Genomic DNA, 25,747 nt, shown 5'->3' with positions numbered 1-25,747 from the left:
CAAGTTTTTGTTTCGTTCTGGTGACCTCAAGTCGGGAGAGAGAGCGTTTGGGAGACTGACATCTTATTCTGTTTTCTTTCTCTCGGTCAGCTTTGATACCAGGATCAAGGCGTTTGCCAACGGGACCCTGGTGGTGAAATCCGTCACGGATAAAGATGCGGGGGATTACCTGTGCGTCGCCCGGAATAAGGTTGGCGATGACTTCGTCATGCTCAAGGTAAATGTGGTCATGAAACCAGCCAAGATCGAGCATAAGGAGGAGAATGACCACAAGGTCTTTTACGGCGGTGACCTCAAAGTGGACTGCAGGGCCACCGGGCTCCCCAACCCCGAGATCTCCTGGAGCCTCCCGGATGGCAGCCTGGTCAACTCTTTCATGCAGTCCGACGACAGCGGTGGACGGACCAAGCGCTACGTCGTTTTCAACAACGGAACCCTCTACTTCAACGAGGTCGGGTTGCGAGAGGAAGGTGACTACACCTGCTTTGCCGAAAATCAGGTTGGCAAGGATGAGATGAGGGTGCGCGTCAAGGTGGTGACCGAGCCCGCCGTCATCCGGAATAAGACGTACTCCGTGGTCCAGGTCCCCTACGGGGACGTGGTCACCGTGGCTTGTGAGGCCAAAGGGGAACCCACGCCCAGGGTGACCTGGCTTTCTCCGGCCAACAGGCTGATCCCCACCTCCTCCGACAAGTACCAGATATATCAGGACGGCACTCTCCTTATCCAGAAAGCCCAGCGCTCGGACAGCGGCAACTACACGTGCGTGGTCAGGAACAGCGCCGGGGAGGACAGGAAGGCGGTCTGGGTCCGCGTCAACGTCCAGTCGCCCAAGATCAACGGGCACCCCAACGCCCTCACCACGGTGCGGGAGATTGCCCCAGGAGGGAGTCGCAAACTCATCGACTGCAAGGCGGAAGGCATCCCCACGCCAAGAGTGCTGTGGGCCTTTCCCGAGGGCGTGGTCCTGCCGGCCCCTTACTATGGCAACCGCATCACCATCCATCGCAACGGTACCCTGGACATCAAGAGTCTGAGGAAGAGCGACTCCGTCCAGCTGGCGTGCATTGGGCGTAATGAAGGGGGGGAAGCCAGACTCGTCGTCCAGCTCACGGTCTTGGAGCCCGTGGAGAAGCCCATCTTCCACGACCCGGTCAGCGAGAAGATCACCGCCATGGCTGGCCACACCATCAGTCTCAACTGCTCAGCGGCGGGGACCCCGACGCCCGCCCTGCTGTGGGTCCTTCCCAACGGGACGGAGCTGCAGAGTGGCCACCAGCTGCAGAGGTTCTACCACAAGGCCGACGGGATGCTACACATCAGCGGCCTTTCCTCCGTGGACGCCGGGGCTTACCGCTGCGTGGCCAGGAACTCGGCGGGCTACTCGGAGAGGCTGGTGTCTCTGAAGGTGGGGCTGAAGCCCGAAACGAGCAACCAGTACCACAACCTGGTCAACATCATCAACGGGGAGACCCTGCAGCTGCCCTGCATCCTTCCGGGGGCCCGGCAGACCCGCTCCTCGTGGACGCTGCCCAACGGCGTGGTGCTGGAGGGTCCCCAGGTCCGAGGACGCGTCACCCTGTGGGAAAACGGTACCCTCACCGTGCGTGACGCGTCCGTCTTCGACAGGGGCACCTACGTGTGCAAGGCGGACACGGAGTACGGACCTTCCGTCGTGAACGTCCCGGTGATCGTGATTGCCTATCCTCCCCGGATCACCAGTGAGCCCACGCCCGTCATCTACACCCGGCCCGGGAGCACCGTGAAGATGAACTGTATGGCCGTGGGCATTCCCAAAGCCGAGATCAGCTGGGAGCTGCCGGACAAATCGCATCTGACCGCGGGAGCGCAGCCCCGTCTCTACGGGAACAGGTTTCTTCACCCACAGGGGTCGTTAACCATCCAGCAGGCCGCCCAGAGGGACGCGGGCTTCTACAAGTGCACCGCCAAAAACCTACTGGGCCGTGACTCAAAAACAACCTACGTCCACGTCTACTGACGCCCTGGGAGGACACCGTGGGCTCCACGGGCGCTGCTTCGGAACTTAGAACAGAGCCTCCTTTGGGTTCACAGCTGGGGCCGGAGAGTCAGGGCTCTAAAAGGATTTGTCCCGGGGCACGGTGGCCCCCTCCGGCTTGGGTTTCAGGCTCACGTCGACCTTGACCTGTGCTTGTTGACGAAAGGAAGCAACGCAGACACGGGAAGCAGGTGTCAGCCTCTCTGGGGGACTTTCTTTCATGTTTACAGGATGCCATATGCTCTTGCCTTGCATTTCACAGGACTTGGGCGCAAATGACAAATTCTGTGTTCCTGGCACCGTCCTGATGCTTGAACGGGCGTCTGTAGGATATCTAAGGAGCGTTCACTGCAGAGAAGCTATAGAGATTCACAGTGCCTTGCTACCCCCGCGGAAGATGCATTACCTAGTTAACCCGCTGCCGTTTTAACATGATAGAACGTTCTAGAATGAGTGTCCGTCTTTCCGTTATTTCTTCTGTCACTTCAGAACTCCAGTTTGCCCGACAAGGGCTGAGAACCAGAGGGTTGTTTGTTTGTTTGTGTTTCACGTACACGTGTCCTACAGTACAGCTCCCATTTTATAGGAAAGAACGCTTTCTCCCTGGAACTCACTTTTTATATAGTGTTTTTTATATATATATATTTTTTTTTTTTCTTTCTAATCAGACGATGAGAGTAGAAAGCGAAAGACGTACTTTCTGTCTCATTAAAAATAATAAATTATTGGTCTTTACAAGGCTTGGATACATTAGAGCAGGCACGGAAATGCAATTAAAACCAGTTTCCTTCCCGACTTCCTTCAAATTCATGAACCACTGTTATATTACCTTTCCCAGCGACCCTCCGGTAGGGGATGCTGAGATATTGGATTTCCTTGTTGATAATAAAATTTATCCGGAGAGAGCTGTGCGGGACCGGGGAGACGACAGGAGAGGGAGGACAAAGGTAAGTTGCGACCGCACAGAATAAATCCAGAGCCTTCCAGAGAAGCCCAGAAATATCTTTCCTCCTGTCAATTTGTGTCCACGGAAAATAGATCTCTTATTTCCATGACTGCTTTACTGTATTTTTAAGGTCAAAATAATGTACATTGGATAATAAAATAGTATTTTCCAAAGAAACAGGCAGTCATGACAGTGATATTTTCAAGGGCAAAAGCACTTCAGATTGGTTAGATCTGATCAGATCAGATCAGATTGGTTGAAAAACTGCTTAGATCAGATTGGTTGAAAAACTGCTTTTGTCCACCACCTTGGAATTATTCTGTTTTCTGTGAGTATTTCACCAGCAAGGAAACTTAAGTCCAAGGTGGCAGCTCCAGCAGAGTCTTTGACAGGAATGTAAGGTGGGACCAGCTCCAGTATGAAGCAGGGTAAGTTGAGGCTGAAGAAAGGGTGCCACAGCAATCCTGCAGCCAGTTTTCTTTAGGGAAGAGACATCTTGGGTGCGTGTAGCAGTATTCCTCAAATATGCATTCTTTGGCTTCCCCCGAGAGGAAGGAAAAAAGCAAACTCAAGATAAATATTTGGGAAGAATGTGACTTTTGACCATGCTGCCAATCTGGAAAGAATGGCAGTCATTGAAATGAAAGAGAGCTTGGCTTTTCAAGACTGGGGGAAGCACGGACACTGTCTCACTTATGAATCCATTTATTTGCTTAAGGATAACTGCACAGCCCTTGGGGTGTGCCAGGTACCAGGATGGGCACCAGGGTACCCTGATGTGTAGGAAACACATCCTGCTTGAAGAGTTCATCCTCCACAGACAAACCCTTCATCCAGGACAGGGTTTCTCCACACTAGCACTACGGACATTTGGGGCTGGATCATTTTCTGGGGTGAGGGCTGTCCTGTGCACTGTAGCGTTTTTAGTGGCATCTGTAGGCTTTATCCACGAGATGCCAATAGGATCCTCCCCTCCAGGGCTGACAATCAAAGAATGGCTCCGGGTATTTTCAATGCCCCCCCCCCCATCACCCTTAGTTGAGAACCACCACCATAGATCTTAAATAGATACAATTTGATAGGTAGGTAGACAGATGATAGATAGGAAGAAAATAGGTAGATGATATGCTAGATAAGACAGATAAATGATAGATGAGATAGATAGGTGTGTGGATGGATGGATAGATGATTGACACATACATAAATATATGATAGATGATACATACGATTGATAGGTAGACAATAGATGATAGAAAAGATACATGAGATAGATGATAGAGATAAATAGACATGTATGTGGATGGATGGATGGACAGATGATTGATAGATACGTAAATATATAGTAGATAGATAATAGCTAGCTAGATGATGATAGATGGTAGATATATGACATACATGATACATATATTCATAGATGATAGGTGGATAGGTGACTGATAGATACATCAGTAGATAGTAGGTAGATAGATAATAGCTAGATGATGATGGTGGTGATGATAGATTAGATAGATGATAGATATATAGTTAGGGAAGATAGATGACAAATGGATAGATGGATAGGTGGGTAGAGAGAGACAGAGAGAGAGAGACAGACCAACAGACTGAGTCTCTCATGCTAAGGCAGTCTCCAAATCTCGGCACGATTGCTCTCTGGGGCTGAGCCATCCTCCGTGAGGGGGGGGGCTGTCCTTCACTGTGGGCTGTGGGCAGCACCCCTGGCCGCCACCCACTACATGCCAGTATCACGTTCCACCCTCCTCTCCCCGAGTTGGACAACCAAAAATGTCTCCAGGCGTTGCCACATGCCCTCTGAGTTGCAGAATCACTCCTGGTTGGAAACCACTGTGCTAGAGAAATAAATGCAGCAAGGAATTTTAGAAACATTCATTTGGGCTGACTGCCTCAGAAGATGAGACCCAGGATGGTACAGCAACCAAGGCATAGGCTGCTATATACACATCACCTAGAAAAAACTGGTAAAGCATCTCACTGTCCCATCATTCTGGGTTCGTGTAAGGTTAAGAACTGGTGGTAAACTTCTGTGGGTGAACTCAACATACATTTTTTTTTTTTTTTTTTTTTTTTGGTCACGCTGTGTGGCTGGCGAGATCTTAGTTCCCCGACCAGGGATGGAACCTGTGCCCCCTGCGGTGGAAGCACGAAGTCCTAACCACTGGACTGCCAGGGATTTCCTTCAACATACATTCTTAAGGACTTGCCTTGTCCTGATGTAGGCGAGGTAGCATGACATGAAGAGGTATATGGTGGTCTACACGCTCCAACTTCTCAAAAGACATAAGACTACAAGTCAGGTTGCTACAAGGCTGAGACACTCAGAAGCATTGATTGTGGTTCTAGGGGGTGTTCCTGTCCCAGGGGACTCAAAGGCCACGTCATATGGAAGTCTAAGGGATATTTATTTGATGGAGAAGCCATTTTTACTGGGCTAAGAAAGAGGGATTTCTGGGCAGGATAACATGCATAGGAGGGAAGGACTGCTCCCCCAGCAGCAAAAATATTTCGAAGAAAGTTCCAGCCTCCAGCAAGGTGACCTGGGGTCGAGCAACAGATAAAAAGTAATAGGCATATTTGGACTAGAGTTTAAGTAAGTGTTTCCTTTTTGGTTGAAAATGCTATGATATCCGTGGTTGGTTGAATAATGTTCTCCAAAAATCCATGTCTACCTGGAATGTCAGAATGGGACCTTACATGGAAATAGGGTCTTTGCAGATGTGATGCAGTGAAGGATCTGAGATGACGTCCTCCAGGGTGAGGGTGGCCCTAAATCCAATGACAGTGTCCTTATAAGACACAGAAGAGGAGAGACACAGACACAGAGGAGAAGCCACGTGAAGACACAGGCAGAGACAGGAGGGATGAGGCCACAAGCCCAGGGACGCCTGGAGCCCCCAGAAGCTGGAAGAGGCAGGAGGGACCCTGCCCTGGAGCCTCCAGAAGGAACTGACCCTGATGACTCCTTGATCTTAGACTTCTGGCCTCCAGGACTGAGAGAGGATGAATCCCTTTTGTTTTAAGACAACCCGTTTGATATAATTGGTTATAGCATCCGTGGAAAAACAAACACAAATCTTAAAAATTTTCTAGTGGAGACAGTCACAATGAGAGGTACTCAAGTACTTTGAGATTTAGTCATCCTAAGAGTCTTTTAAAATAATTTGCTCAGAATGGGGGTGTATGTGGTTTGAGATTATTCATTGCAATCACATATGGTTCTGTTGTGATTTGTAAATAATATACTAACTAAAAGATAGGGGGTTTTTTTCCTCCCAAATGACCAACTTCTCACATCTGGTATATGTGCTTGTAAATCTGTGTGCACAAGCACAAATCCTCGGTTAGCAGTCAATTGTCACTCTTCGACTGTTCCCAGGTCCTCACTGAAAAACAAAACCCAAACCAGGCTTTTAAACCCACTCTTTAAGATTTGGTGTGTAATTGCAAACGCAGCTCTCATTCCGAAGAATCTGGACAGGACTTTAGTCCTAGTGAGGGGTGACCTGCTACTGAATTCACACTGCAAGATGCCGAGCAGGATATTTTTCTGCACTTTTTTTTTTTTTCTGCACTTTTAATCGTGTAAGACCAGACTAAGGATGGGCAGTGTGGTGAGTTCCTGGATCCCAAGAGGACCTGAGGTTATGGGGGGTATGTTGGGGGGCGGGGGGAGCCCAAAGGTCCTTTTAGCTCCATCCTGAGCGTCTGGCTATTCAGCCTCCTTCCTAAGAGACTCTACTGTACGTTAATCTTGTTATGACAAGGCAAGCTAGTGGTTCTCCTTGGCTTCCAGTTGTAATCAACTAAGGAGATTAAAAATTTCTCATGCCCTGGTATGTTCATTTCCTGCAGCTCCTGGAACAAGTGACCACAAACCTCGTGGCTCAAAACAATTGAAATCCATCCTCCCCCATCCTGGAGACCAGACCTCTGTGGTCAAGGTGTCCCAGGGCCGAGGTCCCTCCAGAGGCTCCAGGGGAGGGTCCTTCCCGCCTCTTCCAGCTTCTGGGGGCTCCAGGCGTCCTTGGGCTTGTGGCCGCATCCCTCCCGTCTCTGCCTTCATCTTCCCAGGGCTTCTCCTCTGTGTCTGGGTCTCTCCTCTTCTGTGTCTTAGAAGGACCCTGTCATTGGATGTAGGGCCACCCTCATCCAGGAGGACCTCATCTCAAGATCCTTAAGTTAATTACATCTGCAAAAATCCTTTTCCTAAGTAAAATCCTATTCATAGTTTCCAGGGATTAGGATGTGGACGTATCTTTTGGAAGTCCACTGTTCAACCCACTAACTAGACCAGAATCTTTGCGAGAGAAGCCCCAACAATAATATGTTCATCGAGGCTGAGATGAACATGTGGAGGGTTTTAGCGCTGGCATCCTGCCAATGGTTTGGCAAATCTGTACCGGAATCCACTGCACGTCTTCATGGTTTAATGCTCCATGGGACATTCTAATGTGCTAATTTCCACCATACTGTAGGAGCCCTCTCCATCCAGAAATCAGAAGCTTGGTGCGTGTTGCTTAAGCTCGCTATGCTTCTGTTTCCAGAGTCCTGAGAGAGAGGAATTACTGCACACCCCCCTCATAGGGTCATTGTGCAGATAGGGAGTAAGGTGCTTAGAACACAGCCCGATCCATTGCCTGTTCTTAGTATACATTGCTATTCCCATGATCATTGCTATTTTTCTCCAGGGTTTAAAAAATATAGCTATGGTTTCCAAAGCACCTGCACACACTGTATCCCACTGAAGCTTCACCCCTGCTCTTGGAAGAGTTGATTTCTGGGGAAGGCTTCATAGAGATGATATGGTTCAGTCCTACACCAGATGACCTTGGCTGTGACTTGTCCATCCAAAGCCATGTTGCAGAACCAGACTCAGAATCAGAACCGACCTGTGTGCTGTGCTGGGCTCTGCTCAGCCATGAGGCTGATTAGAAGTTTACGGCAGAACCAACGAAGCCTTGAGCAGCTGAGAAGTGGGCTGGAATTTAGGTTCTGCCCCTTAACAGCTGTGGGAACCTTGGTGTCATCTACACGAACTTCCATTTCTGTATGTGTCCGATGGCAGTGATACCGCTCACTTTGTAGGATTACGGGGAAAACCACCGAGATAACATATGGATGGTGGAACAAAGGTCAAAAGTCATATTTTTAAAAAATCCCACAGCTGTGCCCCACCCCCCCCAGTAGGGTAGCACAAATCATCAGAAAGGTATGTTTTTGTTTTAGAAAACTCGCTAGGACACTTTTAGACTATGTAGAAAGTTTCCCATGGCTGGGCTGTCAGGAGGAAGTTGAGATAGAGGGCGAAGTAGTGAGAACACAAACAGGAAATCAGAATAGAGAGAGAGAGAGAGACGATAAATAGATGATAGTTACATTGATAGATAGATAATAGACGATAGATACATAGATAGACATAGTTACACAGATACATACATACATACATAGACACAGATAGATACATTGATAGATAGGTGACAGATAGATAGATATAGGTAGACAGGTATAGTATATAATATATAAATGTACACAATATATACAAAATACAAAAATGTATACAATATATACAAATTAATATAAAATTGTATATGTGAATATGTATTGGAATTCAAGATTCAAGGACTCACATTTAAGCATACTATACAATCAATTTTAAATTACCGGCCGAATTGTTTACTACACAAAATATTCACATAAATCTCACACTCCGCACACCACTGCCCACCTGGGCCTTGTCCACACACCATAAAAACATCATACAGGATCCATTTGTCCCAGTTACAGCTTCTCATCTGTTTACAAAAACTCTTCCATCCATAGAAGAGAATGCCACAATCCTTCATAGTATCCAGGTCCTTTCACACGTCCTAACGTCATCTTAAAAGTTATTTCTTATTTTAAATGTCTTTTCTCTTTGTCTTTGGAGTGTCTGTAGTGACACGTGGAGAAGTAAACAGATGGGATTCCAACTGTAGAGTTGGGTAATCCAAAAAGTCACACAGAGGAGGGAACACACAACTTAGGGGACATTTTCAACCCCCAAAAATGAATTTTAAAAATCTTGGTCCTCTTTTTTTGGTATGCCACTCACATTTTAGTGCCCAGAAGACATATTTTTTCAGAAGCAATCCTACCACCTTGTAGCCTGGATCTAAATCTGGCTCCTAGTTATCTCAATTCCTTCACTGCTAAAATGTTAAGAGCAGTGCAAGTTCCCTCAGGCAGAGGTGCTTGGTTACCCATCCCCCAAGCCTCAAGCACCAGCTGCCATATGGCAGAACGTTGGTGGGAGTACAGCATCCCAGGCAGAGTCTATATTTCCCAGGATCGTTGCTTGGAGGTGGAGTCACGTGACTAATTCTCACCAATGACGTGTGTCCCTTCCAGGCTGAGAAGGTGAAGATGCAGAGATGCCTTTCTGGCTCTTTTCCCATCCCCCAAGTGAGTAAAGAGGTTACAAGGGACCAGGGAATGGAGGAGCCACAAGATAGGAAGGACCTGAGTTCCTGAATCACCATAGACACAAACACCTGGCATGGGCTGCCCTGTGGGTTCTGTTGGGCTCTGGTCCCCATCACCTTTCCTCTTATGGACACCATGGCTCTTGAGAACCATCCTTGCTCTTGAAAGTGGAAAACCATGCTTGTTGTGTTACGCGTCTGCAAGCCTGAGGTTTATCTCAGCCGTACCATCATCCCACATGAAACATTAAGCCATTTATTTATCTTACCTATAGCATTGTCCCACGTGACACATTAAGCCATAAAAACGTTGTGATGTTTAAATAAGATAAGATTTCTCAAGGGCGTGCCGTGGAAATTGTTTTTTTAAAAAGTCATTATTATTATTGTTATTATCATCTTGATGGATTGATAGTGGAACTCAAATTTGCACAAGAGTGGCAATTTTCAAAATCTTTCATATACACTGTGACTTTAGCAACGGAACTTTCACTATTATGTCTTTACTCTAGTTCATGGGATTCCGTGGCCAGCCCCAATTCTTGCTGTCTGCGAGTGGCAGAGAAAGACTGTCTGAAGTCCAGGTCAGCATTTCAGTTGGATTATTAAACGTGGCATACGTTAGAATTTTGTACAATGTTGCAATGAAGCCATCTGGACTCTGACGACCCCTTTATCATTTAAGAGACAGAACGAGTAAAGTATATTTTAATTTTTACAAAGTCCTAGAAAGATTGGGAGTACTGATGCATTGTTAGTGAAAAACCTAATTCAGCTTTCTGTTATTAAAAAAAAAATGCAGACATACTGCTTTTGGAAGGAAAAAACAAGGCTATTTTCCATTAATGTCTGGCGACGTGCATTGAAAAACAATGATAAAAAAACACAAGCGCATCTAAGAGAATTCATGTGTACCATGAAGGTTCATGCAGTCTCTTTTTACTATTTTGTGTTGTATAGCATCTATGAAATATGTCAGAACAATTCAATGATACATTTTCTGGGTCTGGATGAAGAATTGGAGTTTATGGACTTCCTTGGCTCTGAATGATTATAAAAATAGATTCTGTATAAAAGCTCTCTTTCTATTTTTCTTTCTGAACGATGGCAGGAGCTGGAGGTCTATTTTAAATCAATAGTTAAAGGAAGAGATTAAAAACACAATTTTTCAGAGAACTGGATTAGTATCCACTGCTTTTTCATTTTCTTATTGTTGATTCTGGAAAATGAGACGTTTTGTCAAAGCTGGGATTTAAGCTAATAATTTAAAAAAAATAACCACTGAGATTTTTCCTGCAGAAAATACCACATTGAGTACATTTCAAAATGGAGGAAAATAATCTTTCTTGACATCTTTCCAGCAGAAACCAGAAAAGTGCACACAAGGCCACCCACCATGAGGCCAGGTTGCTGAAGGGACAGAAGGAATTGCCCAGAAAAAAGATGGATCTGGGAGTTGGGGGCCTTTTGGGAGGAAAAGACCACGTTTCTAATGTTGTCACATAGCAAGCTTCTACTCTACTGAGATTTAAACCCTTATTTTATAGTATAAATTTTATAAATAACTAAAAATAATATAGAAATATAGGAACAAATGGAAATTATTCATACACAAAAATTCACAATCCCATTACCCAAGGATAAACTCTCTGAACATGTTCAGATTTTGTGAATACATATATATAATATATATATAAATATATTCTATTTATAAGCCAAACTATATGGTTTTAAGTCCATTTATTTTCCACGTAACAATATGATTTGCATCTCCCCATGTCATTAGTCAGGCTAATACCTCATTCAGTGGATGTGCCGTTAAGTATTTAATCCTATCTTGGTGGATATCTACATTGTTTTCCATTTTTGGCTGTCTCTGCAAAGACTGTCTCATAAATCTCTGAATTCTGAGATATATCATTGCAACAGTGAAGGGTGTGAACATTTTTAAGGCTCTTGCAAACCGTTTTGGAAGTGCTGTCGAAAACCTTTTTTAAAAGGCTTTCCACTTCCCATGGCCACCGTACTGGCATGTAAGGATGCTATCTTTCTACCCTTTATGCCTAAGAACTGCTCTCACTTTAACAATTCCTAATTTTATACTCAAAGGTGGCACTGTATTTTCTGTCTTTCATACTTTTTAATTAATTGTCAAAATACATAAGTTGGCCATTTCATGGAGGAATTAGTTATTAGTTTTTGAGCTGTTTAGGATTTCTTGCTGAGCAATGTAATAATTTACATAACAAGGCATTAACGCACCCTAAGTGCAGCAAATACACAACAAGGCATCAATACTTGTTCTAAATATAGCACATGTTTTTTCCACTCATCATTTTTTTTCAGTTGTTTGGAGAACTGCAATCTCTGGAAGTACAGGCGTTTTGAAACTGTTTGTAGCTGTATCTCTCTTTTTTTCCCTCTTTTTTTTTAATCCTTTTGTATGTTTAGAAAGTCCTTCTTCATTCTGAGATTAGGTATTCTCCTACATACTTTTAAAATATTTCTCATTTTTAAATATCAAAACTCAAAACATTTGTAACTCACTTGGCTCTACGGTATGAGATGAAAAAACCTGACTTTTTTGACTCATTAAACCAATTTTTCTAGTACCATGTATTGATGTGTTATTTTCCCAGTAATCAGAAGTTTCCCTCACATTAAATACCCCTGTGGGTTTTGGTTCTCTGGCTTATTGTAGGGTGTTTTATGTCATATTTTAACATGAGAGGGCAAGTTACTTAGTATTTCCCATATTGCTATCTGCATTCTGGCCCAGTTTTGCCCTGAGATAAATTTTATTTTCCAAGATTTCATAACAAAAAGTCATCAATATTTCAATTGGAATTTTAAAAAAATATGAATTAGTTTTGCAATATTTGTATTTTATGAGATTGAGTCTTCCCACACAAGGACATGAATTGTTCATACTAATAATCTGCTTTTTATATCTGCCAGAAACGCTGTGATCTTCTTTTCATGGAAGTCTTGAATACTTTTGCTAAATCTTTTCATGGAGGTCTTTTTTACATACATCATTTTCAGCAGAGCTACTTAATTGATCGTATTGTCTGTGAAAAAATATAGCTTATTCTCTTCCCCAATTGTTAGACCTCTTATTTATGTTTCTTGTTGTGTTCTATTGACTATACGTCCCAAAGCCACCGGTTGACAGCATTTCTGATTGTTAACAGAAGGGCAATGTATCTGGAGCAGCATTTCTTAGGTAAAGCTCAAAACTCTGGTTCTGACAGATGCTCTAAAAAAGAAACAAGGGCTTTTCTACTCAAGAAAATCTGCATCAGGCAACACAAAGCAAATATTTATTTAAGAAGAATCTTTCTAGAAATACAAATGGCCAATAGGCACATGAAAAGATGCTCAACATCACTAATTATTAGAGAAATGCAAATCAAAACCGCAATGAGGTATCATCTCACACCGGTCAGAATGGCCGTCTTTAAAAAGTCTACAAATAACAAATGCTGGAGAGGGTGTGGATAAAATGGAACCCTCCTGCACTGTTGGTGGGAATGTAAGTTGGTGCAGCCACTATGGAGAACAGTATGGAGGTTCCTCAAAAAACTAAAAATATAACTACCATATAATCCAGCAATCCCACTCCTGGGCATATATCCAGACAAAACACTAATTCAAAAAGATAAATGCACCCCTATTTTCATAGCAGCATTATTTACAATAGCCAAGACATGGAAACCACCTAAATGTCCATCGACAGATAAATGGATAAAGAATATGTGATATATATATATATATATATATATATATATATATATATAATGGAATATTACTCAGTCATAAAAATGAATGAAATCATGTCATTTGCAGCAACATGATGCAACTAGAGATTATCATATTGAATGAAGTAAGTCAGAAAGAGAAAGATAAATATTATATGATATAACTTGTACGTGGAATCTAAAATATGACACAAATGAACTTATCTACGAAAGAGAAACAGACTCAAAGACATAGAGAACAGACTTGTGGTTGCCAAGGGGGAAGGGGGGAGGGAGGGATGGATTGGGAGTTTGGGGTTAGCAGATGCAAAGTATTATATATAGGATGGATAAACAGCAAGGTCCTACTGTAGAGCACAGGGAACTATATTCAATATCCTGTGATAAATCATAATGGAAAAGAATACTTTTTAAAAGGATGCTTATATATGTATACCTGAATCACCTTGCTATACAGCAGAAATTAACACAACATTGTAAATGTACTATACTTCAATAAAAAAATTAAATCAACAAGAATCCTTCTGACCCTCAGTTACTAACCATGTTCTTTTGTTGAGAAGGGGTGTTTCCGTGCACCAAAGACCTTTCTCACACACTGTGGATGAACTGTGTATGCAGAGGCTCACCTTGGCTCTAAGAAGCCAAGTCAAACAGCCAGGAATTCTGAGAGCCATCTGGTCAACCATGGATAGCTTGGCCTCAACTCTAGTGGAGTATTTACACCATGGAAATTGTCAAGCACTACAAATCTGAGTGTGTGTGTTTGAAAGACAGTCCACTTCACACACCACTTATTGTATAGCTTATCTCCTTCATGCATTCATTAAATGCATATTTTTGAGCATATGCCAAACATATGTGCCTTGTGCCAAACAAGGTGAAAAGAGCATAATAAAAACATCAAAAATGGAGGCGAAAATTTAATGAATAACTACACAGTAATCCATGGATAAACACAGTCGTGACACATCTTATAAAGAAGAACAGGACGCGATCAGAGTTTGTAAAGCAGGTATCTCGCCAAACCTGAGCTCCCAAGTGCTGCCCGAGGACATGACGCCTCGGCTTTGACCGAGTTACTCACCAGGACTCTGGGCCTTATAAATATATAAACAATTCTTTTCTGACTGGAATTCCCTACATCAAATGCAGAGAGACCACTTTTTTAAAAAGCAGCTTACCACAATAAACAGAACCCGCCTCAGTAAGCAATCCAAGCCTCAGAACTGAATAATAAAGATTCACTCATATGGGAGAGATCTGAGATCAAAGGACAGGATAGAACATTTATAGTGGACTCTACAGGAGACCCTCAGAACCCACCATGTTTCCTGAAAGATTCTCCAGGTCAAATCTTCCCAGGTCTGATTCTCACACATCACCCTACCACCAATTCTGGTCCTTTTGGTTCCCAGATACATTATTGTCTCTGTGTAGCAGAGGGCTGCATGGAAAAGAAATCTAATGAGTTCCACATGGTTTGAAAAGAAGCAAAATAATAAAAGCATAACTTGGAATACTTCATATTCTCTCACTTACTGCCCAAATTCTGCATGTGTCTGTGTTTAGGAACTTGGAAACGTTTCTTTCCCCCCTGACTCTGTGTCTTGGGTTTATAAGCAGTACAAGGTAGCAATAGGTTTTGCCCTATCAAGTGTTGTTTATGTTAGCTTTATGTGACAGAAGTGCCATTTTTATTGTGTTTGCTATTAAAATAGCTGATAAAATGGCGTGCCAACTTGTTTATGAATTGAGTTTCCTTTTGAGATCCAACCTTTATTCTTAGCTGTAGAGGTCCACGGGCAGTCAGATTTGCATGGACTTCTTAGAGAGATATGATAATTCCATGTCCTTACGTATGTATCAGTGGCATTGCTTTACGTCTTCTCATATTTAGTGAAGACCTACTATTGATCATCGATTCACAATTCGGTGGAGAAAAATGAGTGAGATAACCCAATGACCCCAAGGACAGAATAGACCACCAACTAAACGCTCATTAACAGGGGTAGTTGAAAAAGTTTTAAAGAGGGTATACAATTGGATGAGAAAAGGGTCTTAGAAGAAGCGTCAGTCAAGGAGGGTTACGATTTGATCAAGCACAGATGGCAGACAAACATCCTTGGAAGAAAATGATCTTGAGGAAGACACAAGGATGTGGATTCCTGGGTCTCTGAGAAACAGTGAATGGTTCGATTTAGCTTAGGGCTGAGGTTCACGGAGTGTGGGGTGTAAGAGGAAGCTGAGTATGTCCGTTGTGCTGTGTTATGATGAATTGTCCATGATAAGATGAATGGCACAGTCGATATGGAATAGTTCTATGGGTTTTGTTTGTTTTTGATGACATACCATAGATTCTTTGACTGCTAAGGAACTTCAAGAAAATTAATGGGGACATGGTAAATTGGCATGATTCCCACTGGGAAAAATTAATGGGGTTCCTGGTAAAATTCATTGGGAGGTGATTGTCATAATCCAGACAAGGATTGATGAAGGTTTGATTGAAGGGGGTCGACCAAAAAGAGAAAGGAGAAAAGGTGGTTGTGAAATACGACAGGAAGATTCTCTAAGATGTGGTGATTGCTTGCATGTCAAAGACGAAATATCCCTATCTAAAAATAGTTGGATCTGAGTGACTAACAGGAATGTATCTCCTTCAGCAAGAAGGGGTAAGTCCAAAGGTGAAGCTGTTTTTTTCCAGATGGTGAATTGAAGTTATCCGGCAAATAATTAGAAATCAACTAGATTCTATTCAATATCACCAGATTCAGATATAATTACATTTTAAAAAATGTATCTATTCCATTATTTCAAAGTTTAACGTTTTTGACTGTTAGACACTCATTGGTATGATCTGAGCTAAAGATGCCAAAAGAAGATTGGATAAACAACAAGGACCTACTGCACAGCACAGAGAACTATATTCAATATCCTATGATAAACCATAGCGGAAAAGAATATATAAAAAAAGAATGTATGTGTGTGTGTGTGTGTGTGTGTATATATATATATATATGCACAACTGAGTCACTTTGCTGTACAGCAGTAATTAACATAGCATTGTAAATCAAGTATAATTCAATTAAAAAAAAAAAGATACCAGAGGTATTGGGGCAAAAATCAAACCACAGCTGGCTGAGTGAGAATGTGGAGCGTTAGGCCGATGCCTACAAGGGGGTAAACTGGAGATTTTGATTTGGATTTAAAGATGCAACGTCATAAGCCCAAGTGCATGCTGGTTGGAGACTGGTGAAACGTTTCTTAGCCTCCTATAAAGCCTTTGTTACTTGGCCCAAGTGGAGGCAATAAAGACCCAACCCAGAAAACCTACCCAAAGTTGCTGCAAAGCCCAGTAAAATCCACTCAGAGGCACAGTCCCAGCTGGCCTGCAAAGCTGTGTGCCTGGATGTAGAGGACCCAGGGTGATTGGTTGCATCTGGGGCTGGCGGGGGTGGACCGGCTCTCCACCAGGAGGCCCAGACACAGACCCCCTCCCTATTCTTTCTTTTCTTGTCAGCAAGAAAGAATCGCAGATGCACAAAGACAGCTCTGGAGCTCAGACTTCCCTCTCAGCACATGGCAGTGATGTGCTGACTGCGGCCACCCCTGTTCCCAACCACAGAAGCCAGCGAGAGAAAACACGCGGGGAGCAGGGCGGATCACAAGTTTCCTTGGCCAAGCCAGGGACACGAGCAAAAGAGAGAAGACCCAGTAGGTACAGATTGAAGAATCACAAAGGACCATGAATTCCATCCATGGTCAATGAATGGAATTCTCATTAGGCTAAACGTCGAAGTGACTTTGATATGGTCTCCGCGCCAACAAAACAACAGCCAACTGCCAACCAATTTGCCAGGATAAATAAAGCAGGCTGGGCCCGTTCAGGCTTGGTGAATGGCTTTTGTCCTAAGGGTGGTGCCTAGGAAAGCTGGGACTTCTACCAAGAGCTCACTAAAGCTCGGTCCACATGCCTATAGGATGAATCACGCTGAAGCCAAACCTGCAATAAACGCAGCAGCAGACCAGGAAACAGGATGACTTCTGTGCGTGGGCAGTGGCAGGCCTGGCAGATTTTTATTTTATTTTTCGGGGACAGTACCCACGGGGGCACAAAGGAAGGGTCAGGAGGAACAACGAATACCGCCATAAGTTTTGGAAAACCCTCCATTATAATTTTCTTATTTTACTGCGAGAGTGAAATGATGCGTCATAGCAGAAGCCAAAGACACCAGGGACACAGAAACATGTAAACAAAAGTCGTGCAACGGAGCACGGGGAGACGTCCGTAACCCAGGAGAAAGGAGACCTGCGGTCCGAGCGACAGAAGGGAATGCTGTGATTAGGGGATAGACCGGCATTATTCAGACAAAAACTTTCATCAGAATCATACCTGTAAATACTGCAAACCGTTATCTTCACGAAACTAAGATTGCCGTGTACATAGCTGACTAATGAGATGCTTGAATGGCCATGGGCATGGCTGACATTAACAAAATGTTTGAAACCTAGCTGAATGCTGTAACATTTTACCACAAATCGAATCATCAATATATTCTTTGGACAACAAAGGGGTAAAGTTTTTCTTCATTTGCAAATTGTATAATGTATAAGGGGCATTTACAACAAAAGATCGTGCCGCACCATGTATTGCTTTTGGTCAGAGCTCATTAAAAAAAACGATACAGTAATTCACAGGAAAAGCAGCGTCCTCAGATTAAGACAGTGGAAGGTAACTCAGGTGTCCTGAGGGACCAAGGCTGGCTCAACCCCGGGCTCACCCTTTCTCTAGATTCTCAGGAACGCCTGGTACAAGAGATATTATTTCCCTGTTTGCCAGGTGGGGGGGATTGGGGCTTTCGGAGGCCAGGTGATACTCATAACGGTCAAACCTGGACCTCTGGAGTCAGAGCTGGCACACCTAAGCCCTGCCACTCCCCACGTCGGTGACATGGTCCACTGTTGAGCAATGTGCACAGCCGTAAGCTGCAGATCTTGAATCAGAAATGAGGTCACACCAAGTGCAGACACTCTGTCCACTGTGCCGTGACGTCCCTGCAGAGGGTCTGAAATGGAAACAGGAGAGTTAAGGTCTGTATGTACCTCTGCATTTTAGTGCCATCTACCATCAATGCCTACCGGGTTTCCCAAGACTTAATGCATAGAGAAGGCTTCTAACCCTTGTCGATCAAATAGAATGGCCACATTTTGCAATTTTCCTTAATTCCCTCTCTCTCCCTCCTTCTCTCGCTCTGTATATTTTTAGGAAGGATTTACAGTCCTACAATATTATTCCAACTTCTCAGGGCAGCTCCACTTCTTGCCTGCACCTACGGTCATTCACTATGGAAAATGTACGTAGAACTGACCTACGTACTGGCCGTCCAGAGAACCACACAGGCATTTCTTATAAACTGTCCAGCTTCAGCTCACCTTCCCCGGGGTTGCCTTTTCACTAAGTAGCCAGGAACGCTCCCATGAATCCCTGACTACACAAATCCCCACAGGCACAGCTGCTCTGTGATCTTTATTTGCTGCATCCCACTTAACCTCTGCTTCTACTCAAAATATAAACCCCAGGCTACTTCAGCAAGATGGCAGGGATGACAAGCTTCAACACGCAGGGCGCTGTCAGTTCAGGGGCTGATTTGACCGCGGGGACGTTTGATTGTGCGGTGATTCAGGGCCGCTGAAGAGGCACCACGGGGAGACAGAAGGTCACCTTAGAATGAACGTTCCTTCAGGGATCATCTGGGTGTGGGCACACTGGGAAGGACCGTGTCACCATTCAGTTAAGCGTCCTCCTTGCATGGCTCTGGCACCAGCTAACGGGCAGACCTCGGGGCTTCTCTAGCAAACCAAAGGGACGGTGAATTAAAGACATTGCCAGAAATGTTGGGGAAAGCCTCAAGAAGAAGCATATATCTGGAGAAGACCATAATTCAAAAGGATACATGCACCCCAGTGTTCACAGCAACACTATTCGCAATAACCAGGACATAGAAGCAACCTCAGTGTCCATCGACAGAGGAATGGAGAAAGATGTGGTACATATACACAATGGAATATTACTCAGCCATAAAAAAGAATGGAATAATGCCATTTGCAGCAACACGGATGGACCTAGAGATTGTCACACTGAGCAAAGTAAGTCTGACAGACAAAGGCAAATATCATAGGATATCACTTATATGTGGAATCTAAAAAAAGGGTACAAATGGACCTATTTACAAAACAGAAATAGAGTCGCAGATATAGAAAACAAACTTGTGGTTACCAAAGGGGACAGGGGGTGGGGGAGGGATAAACTGGGAGATGGGGATTGACATATACACACTACTATATATAAAATAGATAACTAATAAGGACCTACTGTAGAGCACAGGGAACTCTACTCAATACTCTGTAATGACCTATATGGGAAAGGAATCTAAAAGAAGAATAGATATATGTATATATAACTGATTCACTTTGTTGTACAGCAGAAACTGACACAACATTGTAAATCAACGATACTCCAATAAAAAAACTAATTAAAAAAAGAAGCAAACCTTCCATGAGAGGGATGCCTGTAGGAAAATGCTGACAATGTCAGCTTCCCATCTTCACCCACTAGGAGGGGGCACGAACACCAGGCTTGTGGTTGGACCTATAATTCATCTCGGGGTTTGACTGTGTTACTCAAGCAGGTTCTAAGTGACAGAGTCCAACTTATGAACGGTCTAGTTTCAACAGGAAAGTTCTAATTACAAACAGGATGGCACTGGGTTCGCACGTTGGGAAAAACATGGCACAAAAAAGGCTACAAATAGGACACTTGTTTTCAGTAGGAGACCTGATACAAGAAGGTAGGGTGTCACCCCGTTCAAACTCAACTGGGAACATGAGTATCCACTTGGGGAGACAGACAACAGACAGGGCGTATCCCAAAACAAAAACAAAAGCCGAAGACCAATAACACAGGGAGATTAGCTCAGTGCTTTGTGACCACCTAGAGGGGCGGGATAGGGAGGGTGGGAGGGAGACGCAAGAGGGAGGAGATATGGGGATATATGTATATGTATAGCTGATTCACTTTGTTATAAAGCAGAAACTAACACACCATTGTAAAGCAATTGTACTCCAATAAAGATGTTAAAAAACAGAAAGGTGAAGACCAATAAAATATGTTAAGCACATTTAAAAAAAAATGAGGTAGTTGCAGCCGTATGGTGTTGACACTGTACAGACTGAGATCGGTTTGGAAAGGGACAGCTTATGTGTACTTTCTTTACTAATAAGATGGTATAACTGTCATTCTTATTGAAACAGAGCAGGACCCCATGGTCCTTGCCCCCCACGTCCTTGGCCTGCCTTCCGTCTGTGGAAAAAATTTTAGCCAAATAAAAAGTTTAATCAGAGAAGTGAGAAAATGCAGGAACAAAGGAAAACAGTCCAACAGGACAAAATAGTAATAGTTTAGTCAGTCATTAAGCAAAGTCAAGGACCTTTAGTTCCTCCTCAAGAGATATAGATCATCTTCTGAGCCGTATCCTGTGAGCTGTCTTATAGACACTGAAACCCCACCAGGTGGAAGACGTGAACTGCATGATGACCAGACTGTAGCCATGATATAACCTGCCACAATTCTGAGAACTGGCCTCAAGGAAATGGAAACAAACCAACCCTGGAACTGAAGATTAACTGTACTTAAAACAGTCAAGATGACGCGGATCAGACCACCGCAGGACCAATTTCAAGATGACCATCAGAGCTGACAGCGCTATTTCTGCCTGGGGGCCCCTCCGTCCGCCTGTAGAAGCTCTTGCCCCCTGATTGTCGGGGAGGAGGGGGGGAATCGGCCTCTGGACTGACGTCCACGCCGCCCCCCCGGTCGCCGGCCTCCAAAATAAGGCAACCTTTCCTTTCCCCCAACCTGGCCTTTTATTGGCTTTGGAGCAGCGAGCAGCCAGACCCGACTTTCGGTAACATTATAAGAACAAAATCTGAAGTTTTTACCTTATCCAGGTGTTTAGTATGCTAGAAATAAGGCACCTTAATTGCTTATTCAATCAATCCATTCACTTTCGGGCAAAAGACTCAGTTTAGTGAGTCGGGATACCATATAATACCCCAACCGTAACCCTAACCCTCACTATATCGTATGGTATCCTGACAAATGCTCCTTCTACGGGTTCGGTCACCTGGATGAAGGAGGCTATGAGTTCCAAGGAGGAAGTTCCGTCCTGAAGAGAAAAGTGCTCTGTTGCAGAGACCACTGTTCCCTGGAAGACGCCCGGACCCCACCCTCTTGGACAAACAGAGAAAGGGGGGAGCCATGAGTCCAAACCCTCCCAACCTTGCCTGAAGCTTAACTTTTAATCTGATATTTTGAGTGAGGACAGGTCTTTGTTCCCATAGAACTGGTCTACCTGCCCTTTGCAGGACTCTGGGGCTGTACTCAGACACAGAAATCCCTTCACCAATCCCACGAATACACCTGCCAACGTCAAGATTCTTTTCACTGTGCAGAGAACACTCTGTACGTGAGTTCTCTTGGGAAGCACAGGACCCTGGGAGGACTATTGAAATTTGGTCCTGACAGATCAGTAGGTAATTCAAGTAGGTTCTCAATCCTTCTTCCTTCACTTTTACTTGTCTCTTCTGCATCTCCCTCTGGAAACTCCCAAACTAGGCAAGACAGTCCTCAGGAGGGAGAGTCCAAGTTGAAACTCACTATTAGTTCTCTCCAAAACTCACACACACACACACACACACACACACACATACAGTCCATCCTCATTATTCATGGATTCCATATTTGTTTTTGTTTTTGTTGGGGGGAGACTTTTTTTTTTTTTTTGTCACACCGTGCAGCTTGCGGGATCTTAGTTCCCCAACCAGGGATTGAACCCGGTTCTACCACAGTGAGAGTGTAGAATCCTAACCACTGGACTGCCAGGGAATTCCTGGGGTAGACTCTTTTTTTTTTTTTTTTTAAGAAATAAACATACTTACCTTATTTATTCCTACAGAGGTTCACAGGAACATCTGCAAATTTTAAGAAGAGAAATATAAAAGTTTATATTTAAAAGAATATACAATTCTTTCCCTGATTGATTATTTAGACCTAGCTATCCTTCTTTTGTTTTAATTGAAGTATAGTTGATTTACAATGTTGTGTTAGTTTCTGGTGTATAGCAAAGTGATTCGGATATATATATATATATATATATATATATATATATATATATATATATATATATATTCAGATTATTTTCCATTATAGGTTATTACAAGCTATTGAATATTGTTCCCTGTGCTCTACAGTAAAAAAGAAAAATCAATATTTGTGAGTTCACTTATTCTCTAAAATCCATTTGTAATGCCCAAATCAATACTATTGATTGCACAGCTGTTTGTGGTCACATGCCGAGTAGTGAAAAGCTTGTGTGGCCAAAGCTGAGGTTAAATGGTGACACTGTCTTCTTGTGTCATCTCTCTTACCGAAAACAAGTGTCCCTTTTGCAGCCTATGGAGTGCCATGTTTTTCCCACTTTTTGGTGCTTTTTGCTGGTGAGTTTTGCTGTTTAAAGTGGGCCCCAAGCATAGCACTAAAGTCCCTCCCAGTGTTCATGAAGCATGAGAAGGTCGTGATGTGTCTTAGGGAAAAAAATGCTTGTGTTAGAAAAGCTTCCTTCAGGCAGAAGTTTCAGCGCTGTTGGCTGTGAGTTCAATAGGAATGAATGAAAATATGTACTCAATACAGTGTCTTTAAGAAGAAAAACACATAAAACCAGGGTGTGTTATGGATCGGCTGATGAAAATATTGTAACTGGAGACGCACAAGACCCTAACTCTGTATTTCCCCAGAAGCCATGGTTTCGTATGCACTAATGCAGAGTTTGCAGTGATCTGAACATAACTGAACATAACTGAACATATCTGAACATATCTGAATAATGAGAGAATATATATATATATATTCTCTCATTTATATTCTCATATATATGCTCATGTATATGTTGTAATATATATTCTCATATATGTGCTCATGTATATGTTGTAATATATATTCTCATATATATGCTCATGTATATGTTGTAATATATATTCTCATATATGTGCTCATGTATATGTTGTAATATATATTCTCATATATGTGTTTTAAATTATATGTATTGTCATACATGTTCATATATTTTCTCATATTCTTATATATATTTCTCATATATATATTCTCATACATATTTTATATATATTCTCATATATACTTTATATATATTGTTATATACATTGTCATATACATATTCTCATATATACTTCTCCCATATTCTTATATATATTTGTTAAATATATACTCGTGTATATATTCTCATATATATTTTATCCATATTCCTATATATATGCTCATATAATTTTCTCATATATTGTTATATATTCTCATATGTATTTTCTCATATATTCTTATATATAGTCATATATTCTCATATATATTCTCATATATATCTCCTCATATATTCTTATACATATTCTCATATATATATGCTGATGATATAGGCTCATGTATATTCTTACATATATGTATATGCACACACCATTTCATACACAGATGAACGGCTCTGAGGCCCCACCATGATCGTCATCTTCACAGCCGTTCCCTGCTGACCTCTCTCCCAATTCTGTAACAATAACACAACCGTAACACCTTCGGTGGCTCCCTGCTGACTAAGGGTAAGCTCCCAGCCCTCATCCCTGGGGCTGGCACGCCCTGGCCCCCAGTTCATCTCTTCTCATCCTCCCCAGCTGCCTCATGTCTGCACACTGAAGCTCTCCCTGTGTCCTGAACAACTCAGGGTCACTCCCAGCTGCAAATCTCACACGTTCCTCTGTCCCGGACCTTCTCGCCCAATGGCTCCATCTCGTAAGCTCCAGTTCATCCTCTGAGGTCTGGTAGGAGCAGGGCCTCTTCCGTAAGCTCGCATCACACCCACCCTGCTCGGTTTCCCCTTGACGATGTCCCTCTTACCTGTGTGAACGAGTCAAGGGCTCTGGCTGTTCTCCCACTGTTGTGTTTCCAACACTTAGCAGAGTTCCCTCTAGGTATTTTATGGCCACACTGATTCTAGGCACATTTATTGTCTTCTCTTCTTGAACCGGCTATGAAGCACACATCACAAAGGTTGCTTTCAAGGGTCTATGACCCAAGAGAGTCCCCAGAATATGGTACCAGCAACGGTCCTATTATGGGACCACATCACCTGTTTTACTAAAATCAAAGACGAGGTCTTTGGGGAAAATATAAAATGCTATACATAGGAGTGTAAGATAAGACCAGGAAAAAGTACTGTGTCACCGAATGTATCACATCACGTCGAATGTACACCATCTGGAACCTAAGACAGTCAGTATGTTAAGGAAACTGTATTTGAAATATCTTCAGATGATGCCCAAATTCCAGTAACTTTGCTTCCCTTGTGAATCACACGGCCTTCATAATCCGTGTTGACCATTTTTTCACATTACAAGACGTTTCGTGTGTTTGGATCTTATATTCTAGACCAGCCTCTAAGCCACCAGAATACGCCACCCCAAAACAGGCCACTTTAGTTTAAGGATTATTTTGAGCTGAAAACAATTGAGAAACAGCAGATGCCAAACAAACAAAAACAAAACAAAACAAAACAAAAAAAACAAACCAAACCCAAACCAAAACAATAAAACAACTCTCTGCCTTCCCCCTGTATGCCTAAAAGGAGGGCATTAATTTCCCTTTGTGTTGGAGCAGAATGAGAAGATTTTAGACTTTCATCACCCCAGAGATGGCACCAAAAGGAATCTGTATAACAAACCTTACTAAAATAACCCTTATCTCCTATTAATTTCCCCCATATATTTACCTTCCCACATTTTGCTGCCCCTAAAGCTCTAAACCCCTTTTCCTTTGCCTTGTGACTTCTCTACAAGTGTATTGTTCTTTGTCAAAATGGTATATTATCTCTCAAGCCTAACTGCTTCTTTGGGGTTCTCACTTCTTTCTAGAAAGGTCTCCATGCCACATAAAGATATTAATATCAAATGAAATGGGTATGCCTTTTCTCCTGTTAATCTGCCTTTTGTCAGTTTAATTTACAGGGTCCCAGAGCAGAACCTAAGAAGGTAGGGTAAGTGTTTTTCCTTCCCCTAAACCCCTAAAGGATGAACATTGTTATGTACGTGTGCGCACATGTATATTTGTGTGTTTTCATGCCCTTTACAATCTTCAACAATTTACACAAACTTTTACACTCTTTTTGTAATCAGACCCAATAATCAAATGTTGGAGTGATCTGAGAATGTTCCTCTGGAACTCTGGAAATGTGCTTTACTTATATGGTGTGTTTCTGCAGTCCTATTTTATACAATTATGTATTATTTTTTTAAAAAAACCCTCTTGACCTATTGTATGCTTAGGTATTTTGGAAACCTCAGCATTTTTTATAGACTATCAAGAATATTGGTCCTATCTTCCACTTCTCTGAGACCTCGCTATATACCAAGGGGGATGAGAGCTTGAACAAGCATTTGA

The 25,747-nt window shown here is 43.0% G+C and overlaps 1 protein-coding gene and 1 long non-coding RNA gene across 7 annotated transcripts in view; one reads left to right on the top strand and one right to left on the bottom strand.

Moving 5' to 3' along the window:
- The window catches only part of LOC309653424 (matrix-remodeling-associated protein 5-like), a 122,000-nt gene extending 118,860 nt beyond the window's left edge, over positions 1-3,140 (top strand). For all 6 annotated transcript variants that reach the window (XM_082448043.1, XM_082448041.1, XM_082448040.1 and 3 more), the window contains one exon: positions 91-3,140. In XM_082448043.1, coding sequence (XP_082304169.1) covers positions 91-1,999 — 1,909 coding nt within the window. In that variant the 3' untranslated portion in view covers positions 2,000-3,140. The remainder of the gene's footprint in view (positions 1-90) is intronic.
- The window catches only part of LOC309653466, a 39,275-nt gene extending 30,757 nt beyond the window's left edge, over positions 1-8,518 (bottom strand). The window contains exon 1 of the long non-coding RNA XR_014259201.1: positions 6,338-8,518. This is a non-coding gene — a long non-coding RNA (uncharacterized lncRNA). The remainder of the gene's footprint in view (positions 1-6,337) is intronic.
- Between the last annotated feature and the right edge of the window lie 17,229 nt (positions 8,519-25,747).

The sequence above is a fragment of the Balaenoptera physalus genome (genome assembly GCF_965194825.1).
Source record: "Balaenoptera physalus genome assembly, chromosome: Y".
In the NCBI taxonomy this organism is placed as follows: Eukaryota; Metazoa; Chordata; class Mammalia; order Artiodactyla; family Balaenopteridae; genus Balaenoptera; species Balaenoptera physalus.
Note: the sequence above shows the minus strand (reverse complement) of the source record. Positions and strands in the feature narration are given on the sequence as shown.